The sequence below is a fragment of the Mastigoproctus giganteus genome, chromosome 10 (assembly GCF_048544385.1).
Source record: "Mastigoproctus giganteus isolate SK-2022 chromosome 10, ASM4854438v1, whole genome shotgun sequence".
Taxonomy (NCBI): domain Eukaryota; kingdom Metazoa; phylum Arthropoda; class Arachnida; order Uropygi; family Thelyphonidae; genus Mastigoproctus; species Mastigoproctus giganteus.
Window position 1 is genome coordinate 72,678,894 of NC_143584.1, and position 22,369 is coordinate 72,701,262.

Genomic DNA, 22,369 nt, shown 5'->3' on the forward strand with positions numbered 1-22,369 from the left:
ACATACCCTTCACACCACGATCAGCAATCACAAAAGTTGTTCGAAGTGGTGGATCGAATTTGGCAAAGCAACCTACATCCAAAATAATCAATACAACTTGCATAAAACTCTCATTCACTGGCACACATGTTCAAAAATCTTAAGCGAGTTCTGAATTGAATTACAGGCGTCCTGAATGTGGAACGCAAGGTCTTCCACCCGTTTTATGTGTTTACGCATTAGCTTCTTAACGTGTCCCCGTAAACAAAAATTCAGAGACTGTGCTCCTGTGCCGACCATGGCACATACCTTGATGATTGTTAATTACTTAATATTCTTTAGCTGATACCATCTATATGCACATATTATCCTTCCTCTCTCGTATGTTCAAACAGCACAGAGATATTGTATATTGGAATTCTCGATTTTTTATGCATTTTTAGTTGAATTCGCATGTAATCATTATAAAATTATATTGGATATGTATGTAGTATACGAGTATTGTACGGAGTAGACGCAACAGAAAGAAATCGGTGCGGTAACTGAGCATTCGGTCGGTTCCATTTTAAATTAAAGTAAAACTTCAAACATTAGGTTTTAGAGAACAAGTTACAGGAGACTACGAAGATACTAGGTTCCTACACCCCGTCTGAAACGCATTCCACAAGTTCTCTCTGGGTAATTCAGAATTTTTATTTTTTTTTCCCCTTTTTTTTTTTTTTTTTGGCTGGTCCAGCATAAGCCCCGGGCTTCCTTGCACCATATGGCTAATAATCATAATAATAATCATAAAATCGTGTCATTATCCTGCTATCGATATCTTCCTCTATAAGTATCACTAGTAGTTATTGATTAATAGATTTTGCAGTATTATGCCATATCCAACCTTAATATACTGCTCGACAAAATTAAGAGAATAAAATGTTTTTCATGAATATTTTATTTTGAACAGTATCGCCGAAGGCGAATATTTGATGTAATAGGCATCCTGGCATGCAATTTTGGCTTGCCCAGTGGAATAGCCACAACTTCAGTACTCAGGATGGCAACTCATCGTCGTTTTGATGATTCTTTGAGATGACGAGCCATTGGACGACTTGAAGCCGGGCAGTTGCAAGCGGAGGTGGCACGTTGGCTTAATGTGTCACTCAGTGTCGTCTCGGCACTATGGAAGCAGTTTCAGGACATAGGAACCATTACAAGAAAAGCTGGCCAAGATCGCCCGACGGCCACGTCAACCAGAACAGAAAGCAATCTAGATCTAAGAGCAAGACGAGACTCTACGATGTCATGTCATCAACTGTCTCTTGAAGTTGCTGCGGCCACAGATGAAAACATTTCCAACCGGATTGTATTAAGATGGTTCAATTCAAGTGGACTCTATGCACAGAAGCCAGTGGTCTGTATCCCATAAACCCCTTTCAGCACATAGGGGAAACCCTGGAGACCGCCTCAAAAAACAAGAATACCTTAATCCCATTAAACCCAAACCACCACACAGCTCGTCGAAAATGGTGTCATGAACATGTGACTTAGAGCCCTGACAAATGGGATACAATTCTGTTCTGTAATGAGTCCCGTTTTAACCTACAAACAGATTCTAGACATTATTTCAACTGGAGACGAGAAATGCGGTACCAACCCTCCATCATCAGAGGAAAGGGACACTTGCGATGGAGGCTGTGTTCTCGTGTGGGGCGAAATTATGATCAACGCCGCACTCCTCTTCATGTTTTTGATAGGGGTACCGTAACTGCGCACAGTTACCGAGAACAGATTCTTGAACCCTATTTTGCGACTTTTTAGGGGTGCGGTTGACCCAGATTTTCTTTTCATGCACGACAACGCCACTTCACGTAGAGTTCAAGGAGTGGAGGAATATCTTGAAATTGAAGATTGCCGTGGCCAGCAACATCACGATCAACAGACTTCAATCCGATCGAACATGTGCAGGACGCCCTTGGGCGTCGCATTTTTTTTTTTTTTTTTTTTTTTTTTGGTAGTTATTGGCGCATCGGCTTCTGTGGCCATAATGCACTTCCCAAGGTTTTTGCAGTACTTTGATCCAAGCCCGAGGCGGGATTCGAACCCGCAACCTTTGGCACTTTACCCACCAGGCTAGCCCGGTCGACGGGCGTCGCATTGCACGTCGACAGCCAACCCTTAGGTCATTTGGTGAGCTAAGGTCTGCGCTGGTTGAAGAATGATATTTGTTGCCACAGAATCTTATAGACACCATTATATCGAGCATGGTTCACCGCTGTCAGGCCTGTTTAGGCGCTGGAGGGGATCATACGCCGTAACTGATGTCATGTGACCATATTTTCGAGCATCTCGTATCGACTTCCGTAATGTGTCCTTTTGTAATTCTTTTAGAACCCCTACAAATGCCCCTTATACCTATCTAAAGTTTCTTGCTGTCTCCTCATTTCACCGTTATTCTATGGTACATCGCCATACCAACTTTTGTACGGCTTCATCACAAGCTGCACGAGTTACACAATGTTTTCTACACGTTCTCTTAATTTTGTCGAGCAGTATATTTAGTTCCGAATTTCACTGATGATTTTAAGAAATAAGTTAATCAGTGCCATTTATTTTCTTTAATTCTTACCTGAGGAGCGGAATCACAGTCACATTTATGTCCATTATGAATATGAATGGCAAGCAACACGATAACCCCGATAATGATGGTCATTGTCACAAGAGTAAAGGACATAATTCTGGCCACCTTCAATGAAGTAGAACGAAGTTTCGGATAGGCCTGAAAATAACATAAAAAAATATGCACTTTACGCTATTCTATTAATTGTAACCGTATGAACTACGAAACCAAAATATTCATATGTAAAAAAATTATGATATTCAGAATAATCCAGTAGCCGTTTCGACTGAAGTAAGGTAAAACAGTATAATTTATTTAAACTAGCACGAGCAACAACATAATATAAATTCTACCCCGAAACTTGACACTATCAAAACTAAATAAAAGAAACACTATAAATTTCATTAAGATTGTAAACTTCTCTTGATCAATTGCAGGACATTTTCACCAGTGTTTCATAACTTCTTTTCACCACTGTGAATCTTTTAAATTCTGTTTTCAGGTAGTTTAAATAATACGATATTGCAGATCCCATTCTTGCTAAATAAGAGTAGCTATTAAAAGAAGTTTAATTACTTTATCATATTGTCATAAAGCATGAAATATAGTGAATATAAGCTTGAATGGAGGATATGTAGATACACTACTATTAGTATCAGCAGACGCGAAGCCATAAACTGTGGGCCCCACAAGAATTCCGATTGTCTCCAGATGTTATTAAAGGGCCATACCAAATCAGCCTGTTGCGCAGTTTTACAGACCTGACGGTACGGGGTTTCGCGCCCGAGTGGACTCTCCCATGTTCAGTGCTTTAGCTTGAAAAGTTAGCTCCCTGATATTAGGTTTATTTTGTCTTTTGTCTGTTCTTTGCTATCTCCAGTCAAAAGAAAGTTATCATCTTATTTGTAAAGTGTTGTGAGTAAAATGGCTTAGTTTCAAGTTGACAGTTGGGGTGTAGCTCTTGATGTAAATGGATTTCTAAAACTGACTTTTGTTTTGGAATTCTTCGTATTTTTCAGTTATGGCGGCTATGGCTTTTGCTATGTCTCTCACACTGTCAGCTTTGGTATAATTAATTTTAATTGTGCCCTCCCCAAATACTTATTTGGGGAGGAAATTTTCATTTTTGGACAGCTGGGCTGCTGCACGTAGTCAAGGGATATTTTTTGACTACTTTGTGATGGCTTGGATTTATTTCAATTTTTCAGCTTTTGCCTTTCAATATGCAAAGACATGAAAATATAACGGTAGATAACGTGAATAAAATTGAAAATATAACGGTAAACAAGTAAATAACGACTTAGTGGGGGGGGGGAATTGGCAGGATACCACTGCTGTAGGCTGCCATCTTGGATAGTGACATCACTCATTTGACTTTTTCTATTGGAGAGGAGGTATATTGGAGTATACACATACACTGTGCTGATATTTAGATAACTGTGTTATCTAAATATGCTGATATTTAGATAACTGAGGAACTTTAATGGGCTTTTTTCACTCCGTGGCTGAGTCAGTCGGTCTCAGGCGTAGATAGCAAGGTTTTTCCCCCGGCAACTCGGGTTTTTCGTCCAGCAAAACAGGAAATTCGACCAGAGAACAAACTCAATTTACAGACATAATACACAATGCACGGCAGATGAATTTAATTATTCGGGTGGCCTAAAAATAATAGTATGATAAAAAAAAAAAAAAAAAAAAAAAGTAAAGTGCAGCCATTATCAACCCACTGCAGGATGGAAGCCTCCTTTCCCTCAGCATAAATAGTATGATAGTATAGTATAAATTTGATATGCTCCTTACACCAAATTAATCGGGCCTTTTTCATTTTTTGTGTGAGGAGTGGCTTTTTCATAGGACAACGGGCTACAAGTCCATTTTTCAAGAGGCGTCTTCTGACTGTTACTGCACTTGCTACCACTCCGGTAAGTTCTTTTCATTCTGTTTTCAGCTTAGACGAAGAAGCTTTACGGTTTTTAAGGCATAAGCGCTTCAAAACGCGGTCCTGTTTTCGGCGTAGAGACTCATTTGGGTCCGGTTCCTTTTTTCCTAGTGGCAGAGACATTATCCTTGAGTTTGGATAGAAATCTACTCACTGTCGACTGATTACAAGACACTCTGTAAGCAATATGACGGGAAGAACATCTTTCCTCACGTAAAGCAACAATAGCAATCTTTCTTCGTGGCGTCAACTGCACGTAACTCGCCATTCTGACACAAGCAAAGGATTACTGCAACTCTTGCAGCGCGTGCTTATATAGTTGATGACGTAATATTGCTGATGCAATATTACGTCATCACTACGCGTGTCAATCTTATCTGATGCAATCTGTAAGAAATAATCTCATATACTTACGTTATTCGAGCGACAATTACAATTTTACTTTTGAAGCAGCTTTTGTTAGTCGTTTATTTATGCACAATACGTGAAATACTTTTCAATCAGTTTAATAATTTCCTTCCGTATCATGCAATAAATATGTTTCGAATACGATTTCGAAAAGCGTATTCGATGTCTAGTATGTACAGTAGCAATTAAGTAGCGCAGTAGCAATTAAGGAATTCCTCATCAGACTCTAAAGAAAATATGCAAGTCTCTTTTCCTTCAAAATGTGCGCAGCATAGCCAATAAACTTCACACCTTGCAGAACCTTCTATTAAGCTCGGAATATGAATTCGTCTGTCTGACAGAAACCTGGCTTCAAAATAATAGACAGCTAGATGCTCTGGCCGACAATTTTGGTTTTAAATGCGTTACAAGAGGAAGAGAAAACAAAAGAATCTAATACTGTATAAAATCAAATGGTGCAGTGTTTAGAAATTTCGTACAACCTCTTCACCAGACCGATGCCGCATCATTTATAATTTCAAGGTCTTATAGCTCTTCGTTGTATTGGTCCAATCAGAGCCAATTGACCAGCTGGACATTGAGGCGACCTGATTGTAGTATTTGACATCACACTCAATTTTGAACGAAGTGTGATTGTTCGTTCTTTTTAGCAGGGTTGAGCAGTTTTAGTTTGTAGCTCTTGACAGACTGCAATTTTTACGTCACCAGCTGTTCGCAGAGGGGAGAGGTAGGTCTATTTTCATATCCTGCATAACTAAGAGAGTTGCAACTTTGTTACCTTTTCTTTTCTTTTCCTGTTAATATCAATGAAGCCTTTATGCTTGAATGCTATGAAAAGAGATGAATGATGATCATGCTGTAAGACAGTGCTGCAATTTGTGCCTATGGAGTAGGCACAAATTGCAGCCACTGCCTTACAGCAGGGTCGTGGAACGAACGCTGGAACGAATGTTGAGCTGGTGAGATACTATTACAGTGATTACGAACTCTAGAAAATGTTGGGCCACGTGCCTGAATAGAAACATATCTAAGGCGGAGATTGGATGGTGACAATTTAAATCGAGTTATGGCTGCGTCAAGAAGGCTGTTTCCTGTAGTACGAGGGTTTTGGAGCTGACTAGATATGTAGGAAGTACGCAAGGCGCTTGGTAGGACATGGGACGATATTCTTCTGCGTTGTGTTATGGGAGCCTTGTACGCTAGTCTGCCGTAGCCGAATGGTCAGGCGCGCAAGTGCCTTGAGTGATCCGGGTTCAAGCCTGTGACTGCTGAATACGGTGCTGTTTCTTGTATTCTCCCTACCTTGGGAACTCCTCTGACCGGAGTATAAACAGAAAACTTATTTATTTATTTATTAATCACAAGAATTTTCAAAGTCATGTATGGTTCCACTCGAAGTCGAGGGTGCTGAATAAAAAAAAAAAAAAAAAACCAAACTATTATATTAAGCCACCCGAATATTTAAATTCATATGCCGTGCTGTGTGTCTTATGTCTGTTAATTGCCTGAGACCGACTAACTCAGCCACGGAGTGAAAAAATCCCATTAAAGTTCCTCGTGTCGTGGACGACATTCGAACCCGGACTTTTTCCAACCGGTGTTGGGGGACGGTCACGATACCACTGTACTACACGCGCAGATAGGTTGCTGAATTGGGAGGAGTTCTACCGATGCTGCATATCTGGTTATCATAATTCTTGCTAAAATCGTTGGTAATTTTATTAAACACTCACCCAGGGCCGCCGCAAGTGGGTAGGTAAGGTAAGTGTCGCTTACGGGCAGCAGTTCAAGAGGGCGCCGAAATTCTTTTCGATATTGTTTTATGATTGGCTAACGCTTATCAGTATTCAATATTTAGTGCGGCAAATTTTATTTTGCTTACTGGCGGCACATAGGAACGCAGAGCTACTGCATTCACTCAATATATATGTAACCAGTTCATCTGGCATATATTTAACTTTCAGGATGATACAAGTTCATACAACATTTATAAGGTGTATTTTCTGCAAATCAATTTTGTTTCACTACAGATCTTGCAATATATTTTGTTGTATACTTATTGGTTAATTTATTTAAAATCAATTAACATTTATTATAATTAATCTTTTAATTATAATACTGAATTCAGTATTACGTTGTATTACTGAATGTAATACTGAATTTTTTGAATATATTTATTCTGTATTTCTTCATGAATATTCTCAAGGGTTTATTCTTGAAAAGGTTTAAATGCAGTTCTTGTTGTGATGCAAAAATGAGACGGGATGGGGAAAAATGTCTATACTGGAAACTGCAACAGGGAAACTTTGTGCGAAAAACAAGTTTAGGACAGACAAAAAAAAGAGAAAGAAAGAAGTAGACTATGTGTTTTAACTACCCAGCAAATGAGGATCCTGTTGCGGAAGTTCAGAAACACTAATCCCATTGTTCTGCTTCTGTGAAATAATTTGTGAACTTGGGTAACCCTATTCCCACATAGGACAGAACAAGCCACGGAGTCTTCAAGGCATTCAATGAAGGTCAAATGTCGCCAACATAGGTACAAAAATACCAATAGCACTATTAATAGCAGGAAATTGTGGTCTGTTCAGTTGAACTGCGTGACGGAAAGAACTGTAACTTGTGTATCTGTGAGGGTCATCAGCTTACCAAGTCACTACTGACAGCTCGATGAACTTCCGGAAGTCTACAGCTGAGAACTTCGGAGGGAATTCTCGTGCTTGTCTTCGTTTTCGGGCATTTGTATCAGAGCTACGGGGCTGATTTTATTTTTTGATTATAGTGTACTCATTCTCAGTCTTTAATGTTACATATTTTAGATGTAATGTTAAAGACTTTCACAAACTGAAAATCGAAGATTGATTGTAAGAGAACTTTTATGAAAGCTGTTGAAAGATGAGAATTAAAGTTAGTAAATCAAAATAATGTGAATGAAGGTTTGAACTGGATTCATTTTCCTGTTGTGTGAGGCGGAACGCACTACCTTGCACAATACCCCTGTAATCAGTGCCGGATTAAGGAACGGGACAGCAGGGCCCTTACCCGGGACGCCAAATTTTACAAATCATGAAAAAAATATATTTCTATCTTTAGAAAAAGGGGCGTCGAAAAATCTTTCTGCCCGGGGCGCGAAAATACTTTGGTCCGCCACAGCCTGTAATTCAATACTGTACTTTCAAAGAATTGTAAGCTTCAGAATTACACACAGAATCTTACTTCAAAACGGTTTCTCTTTCGTATTAAGCATTTCATTATTTAATTTCCGCGATAATACGTTATTCGGAAAGTCGAAGTCAATGTTTTGAGTTAATGAATGAAGAATTTTAAATGCGTTGATCTATGTGTTCCAAAAAAAAAAAAAAAAAAAACCGAACTATTATTTTCAGGCCACCCGAATATTTAAATTCAAACGGTGCTGTGTGTCTTATGTCTGTTAATTGCGTGTGTTTTATGGTCAATTTGTCTGTTTTGCTGGACGAAACCTCAGTTTCTGGGAGAGGAAACCTTGCTATCTACGCCTGAGACCGATTAACTTAGCCACGGAGTGAAAAAAGTCCATTAAAGTTCCTCGCGTTATCAATGAGATTCGAGCCCGGACCTTTTCCACCCGATATGGGGAGGACGGCGACGATATCACTGTGCTACCACGCAGACGGATTGGCGCCTCCGTAGCCAGGTGGGAAGAAGCAGCAGTGCGTAGCACACGCTTCTAGATTAGACCGGGGTTCAAGCCCGTCACCACCAAATACGGAGGATGCGGAAAGGTCAGGGAATGACCACCGCATATCCCAGAGCAATATGGCCTTAGTTGCTAATGCTCCTAAAAACCAAACGACAACAACAACGACGCAGACGGATCTATGTGTTCCAGATCAAGGTAACTATTGCAGCTCCATTTGAACATCTATTACTGTATAAAAATCAACTGCACAGTGGTATCGTCACCGTCTTCCCCACACCAGGTGGAAGAGGCCTGGGTTCGAATCCCGTCGATGACGCGAGGAACTTTAATGAGATTTTTTCACTCCGTGGCTGAGTTAGTTGGTCTCAGGCGTAGATAGCAAGGTTTTTCTACCCAGTAACTGGGGTTTTTTCGTCCAGCAAAACAGGCAAATCAACCATAGAACATACGCAATTTACAGACACAAATACGGGTTAATGTATTTAATCACAGGCAACCCTCAAATAATAATTTGATTTTTTTTTGTATAAAAATCAAATGTTGAATAGGAATTAATCAGTTTAATTGGAATCAGTTAAATCAGTTTAATAGGAATATTTCGAGAGGGTGTCCTCAGGGGTCTGTATTGGGCCCACTTTTTTGGAACTTAGTACTTAATTTATGGCTAGAACAATCAGTTGAAAATCTGCATAAGATTGCTTATGCATATGATTTGGTTTTATGTGTTACTGGTAAATCCAGGTCTGTGCTTGAAATAAGAGTGGCCCAGGTATTAGAAAGTCTAGTGTCATGGGCTGATCTGCATAAACTATTGATATCTACAACTAAAACTTATGATGCTTCTTAAGGGGAAACTAAATTATGCGCGACCGCCAAAAGCTTTAATTAAGCGGAGGCAGATTTCCCCTAGTATCTGAGGTGAAATATCTAGGTGTAAGAATTGATGATAGATTATCGTTTTTCCCACATTTAAATTACTTACACGAAAAAGTTAAAAAATTTAGTGCAGCAATAATTCGATTAACTAGGTCAGATTGGGGGTTGAAAGGGAAAGTTTTAAATTTATACTACAAGGCAGTCTTCTTACCCATAGTTGCGTACGGAGCATCAGTGTGGTACTTCAGAGTTACTAACGTTAAATTTAAGCAGAAATTGTTATCGATTCAGCGCTCAATGCTTTATGTTATTTCTAGTTTGTGCAGAACAGTCTCAACGAATGCTATGCAGGTTTTGGCCAGGCATTTGCCTCTAGACTTGTACATTGTGTATCGGGCCCTTTGTTATTACTTAAAAAAAGGCATTGTGGTTTCGTTCATGAATATCACATCTGATGTCACTATAGAGATAGCTAAAGCTAAGAAAAATGTTCTAACACAGTTGATTGGTATGTGGCAACAGAGATGGGATCTTAGTGTAACTGGGGAGGTGAGTAGATTGTTCATTCCAACAGTTACATTTACTTATGATAGTAACAACAAATGGTTTGTTCCTTCTATGGTAACATCGTTTATTTTAACTGGCCATGGGTCATTTAATTTTAAACTACATTACTTTCGTCTAGTCAGCTCTCCTTTATGTACTTGCGCTCAACTTGGAGTCATTTATTATATGATTGTAGTTTGTATGTTGAACATAGAGAAAGGCTAAAAGTGAAGATTGGTAATTTAGTTAGGGGCTGTGAAAGTGACCTTATTGCTAATCAGGATAAATTTCAAGCGCTGCAAGAGTTCTGTGTAATTGTTTTTCAACGGATAAGACATTGGAATAATCTAATGATTACTAATTAAGATTTGGTTATATACATTTTATCCGTTTTTTTTTTTTTTAATTTTTAGTTTGTTTATATTATGTGTGTGTATATATATATGTATATAATTTTATTTTGTTTTATTTATTTATTTATTATTTATTTTTTATTATTTTTTTTGCTGGCTCTCAGGTGTGGGCAGCCTGGGAGCGGGATTGCTGGCACCCACCGGTATAGCACTACTTCCGGTGGGTGCGGGATTTTTGTGCATGAGGCACTTAAAATAGAAGACCAGGCCCAGTAGCAAGTGAATATGGGCGGTTATTAGGGTCTCTTCGCCACCGGGGAGTGGGCGTGCTAGTGCCAGTTGCTCCCTGGTGGCTAGGAGACCTTCCATACAGGTCTATTTTGCAGAGGTTCTGCACACAGTCAGCTTATCAGGTGGAGATAGACGGAAGTCTAGGTGCCACCTTAGAAATAATAATAATAATAATGTATAAAAATCAAATGATGCCGCACTATTTATAATTTCAAGGTTTTATAGCTCTTCATTGCTTCAGCCGAATGACTAGGTAAGGTAGGAATTCTAAAAGAATACTGTATAGGCAATATTTCTTCCTCAACAGAAGTAGCAGCTGCTGATGATTTCAATCAGAAGTGCTAAAATAACAAAACAACAACAACAACAAAAAATCTGTTAGATTTAAATTAGGCAGAGATGCTTAATTTCAAGTTTATCATCGCATGGCAGCGACGAAACGTTTATTATTTTTAATAGATTATCTTCTTCATTGCGAATAAGTTAATTAATCTATTAAATTATCTTACTCATTAGCAAAAACGCGCGAGATTAAAAACTGGAGCCAATTTTGCTGTGTGACAATTTAGCTATCCTTCCAACGGAAGAGTTTCATCAGTGGGCAATGAGAGCCAGTTTTAGAGAGGAACGGGTAGCGTTGCTTCGCTCTGTTGCGTTACGAATACGACTACATTGGATATAGATACTGTACAAAATAGAAATTAGTAATTAACAAAATAGCAAAATCAACAATAAATAAAAAACAATTTATTTTATTTTGTTTGTTTCAGTGATGCTGAGGCACTTTTACAGCTAAAAAAATGTGCAACTTGTGAAATGTTTGCCGACTCGCTGGAACAGAACATGATCTAGCCAAGGAGGATGTCTTTGTGTGTGCCAGGTGCAGAGAGTGTCTGTAAATTAGGCATCAACTCAGCGTTCTACTGAGCGTCTATGAGAGCTTGAGGTGTAGGGTATATTCCCTCGAAGAAATTAATATGAGGGATCCGTCAAGCTCTCAGCTGCCCAACTCAACGCCAGAGCTCACTCATGGGCATCAGGCAACACAGCGGCAATCTCCAAGACAAAATGCGCTGGTTCCCAAAGGAACTAGTTATTGTTGATGACTTTATTGTCAGGGAGACGGGCAATATATTGTGTAAAAAGGATAGATGGAAAAGGACCAGGAGCAAAAGTTGATGACGTTGTAATCATCTTTTAAGGGCACAAAGGGTGATTTGTTGTACACGTTGGCACCAATGACATTAAGAGTAGGAGATCTGCAGATTCACTTAACAAGTACAGGTAAATGTTGCAAAAAAGTCGAGAGTCAGGGTTAAATTTGAAAGTGTCTGCAATTCTGCCCAGACACGATAGGAGGGAATACATGATAAGAGCCTTGTTTGTTTGTTGTTGTTTGTTGTTTGGTTTTTAGCAGCATTAGCAACTAAGGCCATATTGCTCGAGAATATCGGTGGTCATTCCCTGACCTTTCTGCATCCTCAGTATTTGGTGATGACGGGCTCGAACACCGGTCTAATCAAGAAGCATGTGCTACACACCTGCTCCTTCCCACCTGGCTACGGAGGCGCCTCAGGGTCCTTATCAATCAATTCGGCCCTGGAGGAAATGTGCAAGGCTCAAGGGATAAAATTTTTTTCTGGTCTGTGCTTCTTAACAGGAGAGACTGTTTCTACTGGGATGGGATACACTTAAATAGAACGGGTGCAAGAATATTTGCTGATGCTATCAAGTCAGTGTTCAGTGGGTCGGAAAACTGCTAGCCTGGGGAAATTCACAGACTAAAAGGTTAAAAGTAGCTGCAGGCAGAGGTGAAGGTGATTCTTGCACTACTTCTATTAGAATAAGCAGCGTGCGTGGAGCGAGGGGTGTTGGGGGTTTCAGGGACTGATAGCAGTCGTCGTGAAACAGGTGGGTATATGGGATGTGTTAGGGTAACTAATAATAAGAATATGTATATCTGCATGTATACCAATGCTAGAAGTATAGTAAATAAATCTGATGAATTTGAAGTGTTGGTCAAGACATCAAAGGCGGATATTGTTGGGATTGCAGAGACGTGGGGTCACACAGATATAAGGAATGCAGAACTGGAATTTGGGGAGTACAATGTGTACAGAAAGGATAGACAGGATAGGTAGGGAGGGTGTTATGCTGTTAATTAAGAAAAACAAAATCAAAAGAAGTGCATCCAGTTGATATAGATGAACAGTGCACTGTTGAGTCAGTTTGGTGTGACATAACTGCGAAAGCAAAATAACAGTAGGAGTGTGTTATAGGCCTAATGACTCGATTGAGTACAATGAACAATTGTACAGAGAAATAGAGTGGGCTAGTAAATTAGAATGTCTTATAATGGGGGATTTTAACTTCCCAGATATAGACTGGAACTTATGCGTTGGTCACTCGCACACTAGTAAGACTTTTGTGGATTTATTGGATGATTGTTTTCTGCAGCAGCATGTTCGAGAAGCAACCAGATAGGGTAATACTCTTGATCTGGTTATCAGCAGTGACCATTCGTGTATTAAGAATTTGCAGATAAATGAACCACTAGTGGGCAGTGATCACAGTGTACTGATGTGGGATTTACTTAAAGATATAATTACCATCAGGGGTAAAGGAAAGGGTTTTTACTTCTGTAAAGGTGAGTACAGTGGTATCAGACAGTTTTTAAATTCTGTACAGTGGGATCAACTGACGATGTTACCAACAGTAAATTCTAAGTGAGAAGCATTCAAGGAATTAATCGTGGATTAATTCCTTGAATGCAAAAAAGTTTCATACCTATTACCTAATAAAAGTTTCATACCTATTAAGAAATATTGTTCAAGGTTTAGGCCTAAATGGTTATCAAATGAACTAATGAGTCTCGTGAGAGAGAATACAAATGCATGGCATGCATATAAATTATCAAGCGACTCAGAAACCTATGGCAGATATAAGATAGTCTGTAATCAGGTCACAAAGGAGGTTAGGCAGGCGACGGCAGATTACGAGAAATCTTTTGCAAAAGATGCTAAGAAAAACAGCAAGGATTTCTTTTCTTATATAAACTCTAAAAGGAAGGGGATGAATCTGATTGGCCCACTTGATGTCGATGGTTCGACTGTTGATGATCCTGCTCAGAGAGCAAACAAACTGAATGAGTATTTTGCATCTATTCACACATGAGGAGTTATTAAGGTTTGAAAATGGCAGAAGGTTATCAAATTGTAGCAGGGTGCTTAATGATTTTGTAATCACTGAGAGCAAAGTGGAGGAAAAATTGTTGAAGTTAAATTTAAGAAAGGCACCTGGGGTGGATGGGATCTATCCAGTTATATTAAAGGAGCTGGCAAAGCAACTAAGCAAACCCTTAGCCATAATTATGAGAGCATCCTTGGACTCAGGGGAGCTCCCCACGGACTGGAGATGTGCAAATGTATTTCCAATTCACAAAGGGGGGGGGGGGTCGAAGGGTGACACGAGTAATTACAGACCAGTTAGTTAAACTTCTGTTCCGGGTAAAATAATGGAGTCACTGGTTAAAGATGCATTGCAGGATCATCTAGACAAGACTGAAGCAATAATTCAGACTCAGCATGGGTTTGTTAAGGGAAAGTCTTGTCTGAAAAATTTGATAGGGTATTATGATGTGGTTACAAAGGAACTGGATGCAAAAAATAATTTTGATATCATATATTTGGATTTCAGGAAAGCTTTTGACACTGTTGCGCATGGAAGACTACTGTACCAATTGGAGCAGAATGGTATTAAGGGTAAGTTGCTACAATGGTTAAAAGGATGGTTGAGTGGAAGAAGACGGGTGGTAATGAATGGGTGCTGCTCTTCGTGGACTAATGTTATTAGTGGAGTCTCACAGGGTTCGGTGTTGGGTCCTCTGTTGTTTTGTATATTTATCAATGATATTGATGAAGGTGTATCAGGCTTAGTGTCGAAGTTTTCAGATGATACAAAGGTTGGCAGGGTTGTTAATGACAGTAATGGCAGTGTGCTACTGGAACACGATCTAGATTCTAGATAATTTGGGCAGACGGGCTATGAAGTGGCAACTGAAGTTTAACCTTGACAAATGCAAAGTACTGAATATGGGTAGAAGTAACCCCACAGAAACGTACCAACTGTGTGGTACTATACTTAAGGTGGTAGAAAATGAAAAAGACCTGGGAGTAATTGTGCAGTCAGATATGAAGTTTTCTGAACAATGCAGACAGGCTGCCAGGGCAGGTCATGGGTTTTGTCAATGATATATAGGAATTTTGCTAGCAGAGAAAAGGAGGTGATTGTCCCTCTGTATAAGGCAATGGTCAGGCCACGCCTTGAGTACTGCGTACAGGTCTGGAAGCCTCATTTTAGGAAGGATGTAGATTTACTTGAGCGTGTACAGAGAAGGGCAACAAGATTGGTGAGGGGAATGAAGGGATTCTCTTACCAAGAGAGGCTTAAGTTCTGCAAATTGCAGTGGCTGGAGACTAGGCACCTGCGCGGTGATCTGATTGAGTGTATAAGGCCTTGAATGGGTTGAGCACGCTGAATTCTGATGGGATTCTTCCACTTGTTCAGATTACGAACCTAAGGGAGCACAAATTCAAATTAAGAAAGGACAGATGTCGAATAGATGTGCGGAAATTTGCCTTTAGCCAGCGGGTGGTTAATTGCTGGAACAAACTTCCATCTGTCGGTGTGGAAGTTGATAGGTTGAATAAATTTAAGGAGGAACTGGACAGGCATTTGGAGGGAATGGTGTGATTTTTTTTTTTTTTTGGCTGATGCTGCATAAGCTCATACACTTGCTTTCTTGCATCACATGCCACTACTACTACTACTACTAACCTCTTCCTACAGCTCACAGTATTTGCTCCATAATCAATTTTGAAGGGATTCTTTTATGCATGAAATTACGCAGAATTAGAAAAATAAATTTTCATTATGGTTTAGGGCATAACATTTCCTTAAAGCAGTTCACAGAATATGAGACAGGCAAATAACTGAGCACAAGAAGTTATGTACACGTACAAATCGCATGATAGTAGCATTGTATGCTTAGGTCAATGACCGTGGAATGTAGAAGAAATAGAGCGAAAATACTTCTGCAAGTCTGAAGAACGATAAAATCACTAAGCAGAATTAAAAGTTGATGGCGCGTTGTTTAGATTTTATCATTATCTGGTATTTTTTCACAATGCAATAGCTGTAGTTACTCTGTAGCATATGCTGTACAACAACGTTGTGTGAAAAACTGTTTCTTTACTTTATGGGCAGAAGCATACTCTTGAGTATTTAATGCAATACTCGTTCCCGCTACATTATAGTACGGAGAATGCAAAATCTGAACCTTCCAGGTATATGATCTGTTCATTTGGAACAGAGGGGCAATACAATGGACGTAGTTCGTCTCTTTTCATTTAAAATTTTGGGAAATAGAAAATTTCAGAATATGAAAGAAAAAAAGAGAATTGATGACAAAAAAAGAGGAAATTTTATTTATTCATTATTAGGGTAAATAACACAGCTGAACATTCCAATAAACATAAACATTTAATCAGTGCATACGATACTCTTGCAAATCGCAGATCGAGTTCAAGCGGGAAATAAAACTTGAAAACCTGACACCACCCGTGCCAAATTTTAAGAAAATAAAATAAAGTCTGCTCATGTACAAAATAAACGGAGTGACTGGAAGAAAGAGGAAAACTCCAAAATCCGATGAGATGGTAGATCTCCTTTCAGGCATAAAGTTATCACAAATGGAGCACGTATACAAAATTACTGGCAGAAATTTCAGAAGTGAGAAACTCCAGTAAAGAAGACGATATGTCTCCTTTATTGGACAAAAGCTATCACAGGGCAAAATGATCGATTTCGAGAAGAACAAAACAGTCCAAATGGACTGCTTTGTTCTTCTCGAGATTGATCATTTTACAACTTCCATTCTCATTCCATTAATTAATGGAGTGAGAATGGAAGTTGTGCGTCGTATATGAATAAATGGAAAATACCTGGGAAAATATAGAAAGAGAAATTCAGCCATGGAAGCCCATCTTTTCAGGAAAAAGCTACAAGGCACTCCAGCAAGCGAAGGATGAACGTACTGTTTCTATTGCTCTTAATCCAGTAAGGTGAGTGGCTGTAGACCCAACACAACATAAGCCAATAAACAAACACATTCAGCTTTGAATAATTAACTAAAAACGCTCGCACATAAATACATGTATAAATATTCAAAACGGAATCTCTAGTGCGGATAACGTATATAATATTTTATTCCAAACCTCAAACAATAAAGGCCGTCCTTTAACTACTAAAATATAAATTGACCAAAATGATATTACAATTTTAAAAAGAAGAAGAAAACAAAAGCTGAGAATGATGTATTGATTAAATGACGCATCTCAAAATTCGAGCAAACCTACTATAATAACCACTCAATAGGCCAGAAATTTCGAAACTGCAAAATAACCTTAAAATTTTTTTTTTTTTTTTTTAACTATTCGTTAACTCAACTAAGTATGGCCAAATAGTGTCGACTCTTGGGCAAACCTCCCATAGAGATCAATGATACCGAACGTTGAAACACGGCGCTCATAAAAGCTAGATGCGGTCTGCTGAGTTGGGTTGAAAATCAGCAACTTCTAGAGATACGCGATCCATTAATAGGATGGAGATAAGTCTAATTTAATGTTTATTCCGTGATTATTCATGCGTCTGATATAAGCAGCTCAAACCAAAAAAGAAGATTTATTTCTTCGAAAATTAGCTCCTTCTATATATAAACTACGTATTGTATCACCATCCCCTCGCCCCAACAACAACAAACTACAGAGGGCGACTGACCTGCAATCATAAAACTGTGCTCAGTTGTAACTGAAATGCGACTTAAATGCCAACCGAAACGATCCCATCGCCCAATGTATAGAACACGTGCAAGTAAGAATACCCCACTCCAAACCTACATCCATACTAGCTCTATCAGCAGGGCCCTCGCGGTAGCACAGTTAGTCGAATCGCCGTACTCCCCACGCCGGGTGGAAAATACCTGAGTTCGAGTCCCGTCGATAACTTGAGGAATTTTTATGGGCCTTTTTCACAAAGTGGCAGAGTTAGTCGGTCTCAGGCGAGGTCTGCACTCCAGCTCCTGACCACCTACCTCCGTAGCCGAGTGGTCAGGAGCGGGAGTGCAGCGGCACACGCTCTTTGAGTAGACCGGGGTTCAAGCCCCTGACTGCTAAATACGGTCGATCTGCCAACCCGCACTGGGCCAGCGTGGCAGATTATGGTCCATTTCCCTCAGGCATGAATTGTTGAGGAGGCTTCCATCCTGCAGTGGGTTGATAATGGCTGCAATTCACTTTTTTTTTTTTTTTTTTACCTAATACTTCGTTGGTCCATCCTTTGCCCTCAGTAGAGCAGCTATCCGACGTAGAATTGATTCAACAAGATGTCGGAAGCGTTCGGGAGGTATGGTCAACCAAGCTGTGTGTAATGCGGTCAGCAATGCAGGTATGGAGGTGATTGATGTATCCAGACGCTTGATATGCATTTCCATAGTGTGCCACAAGTACTCTATGGGATTGATATCGGTGGAGTTTGGAGGCCAATCGATATGCTGGAAGTCAGAACTGTGTTCCTCAAACCATTCATGCACAAGTGCCCGATGGTTCGGCGCACTGTCATCTTGGAAGACACCATCGCCATTCAGGAAAAAGTGTAACATAGCGGGGTGTACACAGTCAGCAAGCAGTTGACGATAGCGGAGACCACTGATACGTTGATCCACATGCACAAGGGGTACAAGTTCCTGCCAGTGAATCATTCCCCACAATATACAACCACCTCCACCGGCTTGCACGTTTGATACCATTCATGATGGATCAAGAGCCTCGTGTTGTTGATGCCAAATCCGTACACGACCATCCACGGTGTGGAGTAAATAACGTGACTCATCCGACCAGCACACCTTCTTCCAGTCTTCTAACGTCCAACTTGCAAGTTCTTTGCACCAGGCGAGTCTTTTACGCCGATGAACCTTGGTTAGGAGCGGATGCCGTAGGGGTTGTCTGCTGGTATAGCCCATACGTGCGACACATGGTCATGCCAGCTATTGTTCCGGGTTGGCCCATGTTGTATTGGGTAGTCAACGCTTCAACAGTGCTGCGCCTGTTCGCCTGAATGAGTCGTCGAACCCGGCGCTCACCTCTAACATCGACCTTTCGCTGACCTTTACAGTTTTGCCGTTGTTTGACCATTTTGACGTCAGTCCTGGTACACTTTAACTACAGCAGCTCTCGAACTCCCCACCAGTTCAGCCGTTTGGGAAATCGAGGCACCAGCTCGTACACACCCACAATCTATCCTTTATCAAAGTCCGATAAATCCTTCCTTTTACCCATCGCGCTCGGAATTTTACTATCCACTGACACCTTATCTATGCTACGTAGGTCGACTAACTCCGCACATTCGTACCTCACGTGGTCAATGGGTCGCATTCAGTTCTCATAGGGGTAATCATAATTCAGTGATCACTCAGTGCTGCGATCACTCAGTGAACAATTAAAAATAATCATTATAACAGTGTTTCTCAAACTTACAATAAATGCGTATTCTTTTGAAAGTTTAGTCTTACCGGAGTACTCCTCTCGAGGGAAGATAATTTGGGGGGTAGTTTTAAATAATACTATTTTATTTGGACTAAAGCAATTACAGTACAATATATGGCATTCATTTATTGACATATAATAAATGCTGTACATATATACTATATATAGACATAATAATTTAAAAAAATGGAAATAATAATAAACATCAACAAACATTCTGATAGGACAGAGCAGACATATGGTGGATTCGCACCAGTCTGAAATTAAAGCACATTTTTAACAGTTACTATTTTGGTACTGAAATTGAAATTGGTATTAAAATGTATACATTTAAATTAAGTTTAAATGTTATGCATAATTATCAAGTGATTACTTCCCGCAGATGTCCGGTGAAATGTTGCTTGAGTCTACATGTAAACCACACACATACACAGCGAGCTATACGCATATACCGGAGCACTTCAGGATGTAATAAAATTACATCCTTAAGTCCTAATTTTAGTCCAATAAAATTAGATGAAAGCGGAGAAAATAAGAAAGAGCCCCCCCCCCCCATAAAAAATAAGCATTTTATAGTTCTATCATCTTTTATGATTCAGTAAACTGAAATTGTGATTCTAATGAGAGAAGAGTTCTTACACACTGCCACGTTTTTAAGTTTCGATTCAATAAAGCGGTTGAGCCAATTGTTAATTGTTCCTATAAGCGGAACCCACTGTGCTAAATTTTACTGAATTGTTTTCTGCAGCTAAAAAAAAAAAAAAAACTATGATACAGTAAAATAAAAAAAATTGTGCTGGGTGTCCTTTAAAACCCTTTCGCGTACCCCTGGGGGTACGCGTACGACAGTTTTGAAAAACTTCATTACAAGATCGGATTTCCAAAAATAGAATGCACACTCCGCGCAGAAGTTTTTAGACGCTCTCACAAAATGATGCAAGTGCCTAGTAGTTATTAGCTTTGGCAACTACGAGATTTAACAACTCGACTCCCACTGAATAGATTTTCAATGGAATTCGAGTATATACATCGAATGCGGGCACCTCCGTAGCCAGGTGGGAAGGAGCAGCAGTGCGTAGCACACGCTTCTTGATTAGACCGGGTTCGAGCCCCTCACCACCAAATACGGAGGATGCGGAAAGGTCAGGGAATGACCACCGCATATTCCCGGAGCAATATGGCCTTAGTTTCTAATGCTCCTAAAAACCAAATAACAACAACCATCGAATGCAAGGTATGAACAAAATTCTTTCATATCTTGGGTTATATTCCACTGATTTTCATTAAATATCAAATCGAACTATTCAGTAATACATAAATCTACTCAAATGTTGTTTGTTGTTTGGTTTTAGGAGCATCAGTGACTAAGGCCATCTTGCTCATAAACATAAATGCTGTTGTCTCTAAATTGCGTGCGTTTGAGGTCAATTTTCTGTTTGGACGAAAAACCAGAGTTTCCGGGTGAAAAAACCATGCTATCCTCGCCTGGGACCGACTAAATCAGCCACGTTGTGAATACGGCCTATAAAAATTCCTCACGTTATTGATGGGACTCGAACTCATGTCTTTACCACACGGTGCGGGGAGGATGGCGATCCTACCAACTATGCTACGATGCACTAGGGCTTTTCTTCAAATAATTGAATAAATATAAAAATTCGAACGCGCCTGAAATATAACGAAACGTACCCACGTTGCAGTTTTGTCTGAAGCAAGCAGGATAATACAATATCAAAATGTATTCTACAAAATGGACGAAAGATTAACGTTCATTCAAAAGGAAAGTGTTTATTAAATGATATTTAAATTGTTTTATACTACTATTTTTTTTTTAAAGCCAGGTTTCTGTTCCAAACGTTTTGTAAATGAATTTCTATTAGATCATTAAGTGGGTACGGGAATTTATTAATAACCTTTCAGAAATACTTCATGAAATTTTGTTTCAGTATAGCGCTAAAAATTCATGATTGTTTAAAATTGTTTGTAATACTGTAATCAGAGAGAATATAAAAAATAAAAAACTTACCGGAGGTGGTAAATCACCTCCAATAGAACTCTGCACTTCAGAGCCATAGTCCACTACAGAAGTCCCATCCACTTTGGATTTTTCCATTGTAGCTGCCGTCTAGCACAACACAGGCCCAAGTTCCTGAATGATACTCTCCACACACAAACTGATCGAAAAGTAACTGCCAGTAATGTTTATAACGGTGTCTCAAGCGCAACAGGTACTGCCCAGGACACCGTTACACACAAAACAGGTAGGCGGCAGTGTGAATGCACCGATGATTAGGTTAACGGCTTGTTCTCTGTGAGCACGTGTTTCGGTCACCTGTTTGGGACTCCTATGATTCCGCCATTCAGAACACCCGATGAATTAACTTCTAGGGGGCTACTTTATTAAACATTCTTCATGAGTACTAAAGCGTGCTAAAAAAATAAGAAAGAGAAATATTTCTTTCTTACTTTTTTTAGTATAACTTTTTTTGTTCAGTGGGCCACACAAGACTTAAGTCCATCCTGATTCGGGCCACACTACTAAAAGAATGGAAAATTTATCTAATAGTCGTAACTTGTAATAACATAAAATAATAAAATTGCAACTATTTTATTATAAATAAATCATAAAAATTATGAATTAAGAAATATTAAGAAATTATATAGTTGAAGCAATAATATTTTCATATATATAATCAACATTCATCAAATTCTAAAAATATATACAGTATTGTAATTATGATAATTATGAAAATAGTTCAGAGCAAAGACCTTCGCTTTCCGCAAAACGTTTAGGTAGAAAAAAAAAAAAAAAAAAAAAAAGGGCGTAAATATGAACAAAGTAAGATTTTTCCGGCCAACTGAATGGGTTGTCAGAAGAAAAGTAGAAAACGTGTCAGCTGTTTAATGGAAATAAGAGAAAATGGCTGGGAAAAGGATATGAGGGTAAATTTATCTAAAACAACAATTTGGACTTATACGTGTTTAACTTAATTTTATTTCATTTTAGGCATATATATGAATTACCATTATTATATTATTTATTTTATTTAACCAAACACTTATACTTCTGCAAAATTATAAATCTTTCAT

General features: G+C 39.2%; 1 protein-coding gene across 1 annotated transcript in view; it reads right to left on the minus strand.

Annotated features, from left to right (window-relative positions):
* LOC150079080 (uncharacterized) overlaps window positions 1-21,392 on the minus strand; it is a 46,148-nt gene extending 24,756 nt beyond the window's left edge. Inside the window, exons 1-2 of the mRNA XM_090382943.1 lie at window positions 21,306-21,392; window positions 2,594-2,743 (exon numbers count right to left, since the gene is read on the minus strand). Coding sequence (XP_090239069.1) covers window positions 2,594-2,743; window positions 21,306-21,392 — 237 coding nt within the window. The remainder of the gene's footprint in view (window positions 1-2,593; window positions 2,744-21,305) is intronic.
* Between the last annotated feature and the right edge of the window lie 977 nt (window positions 21,393-22,369).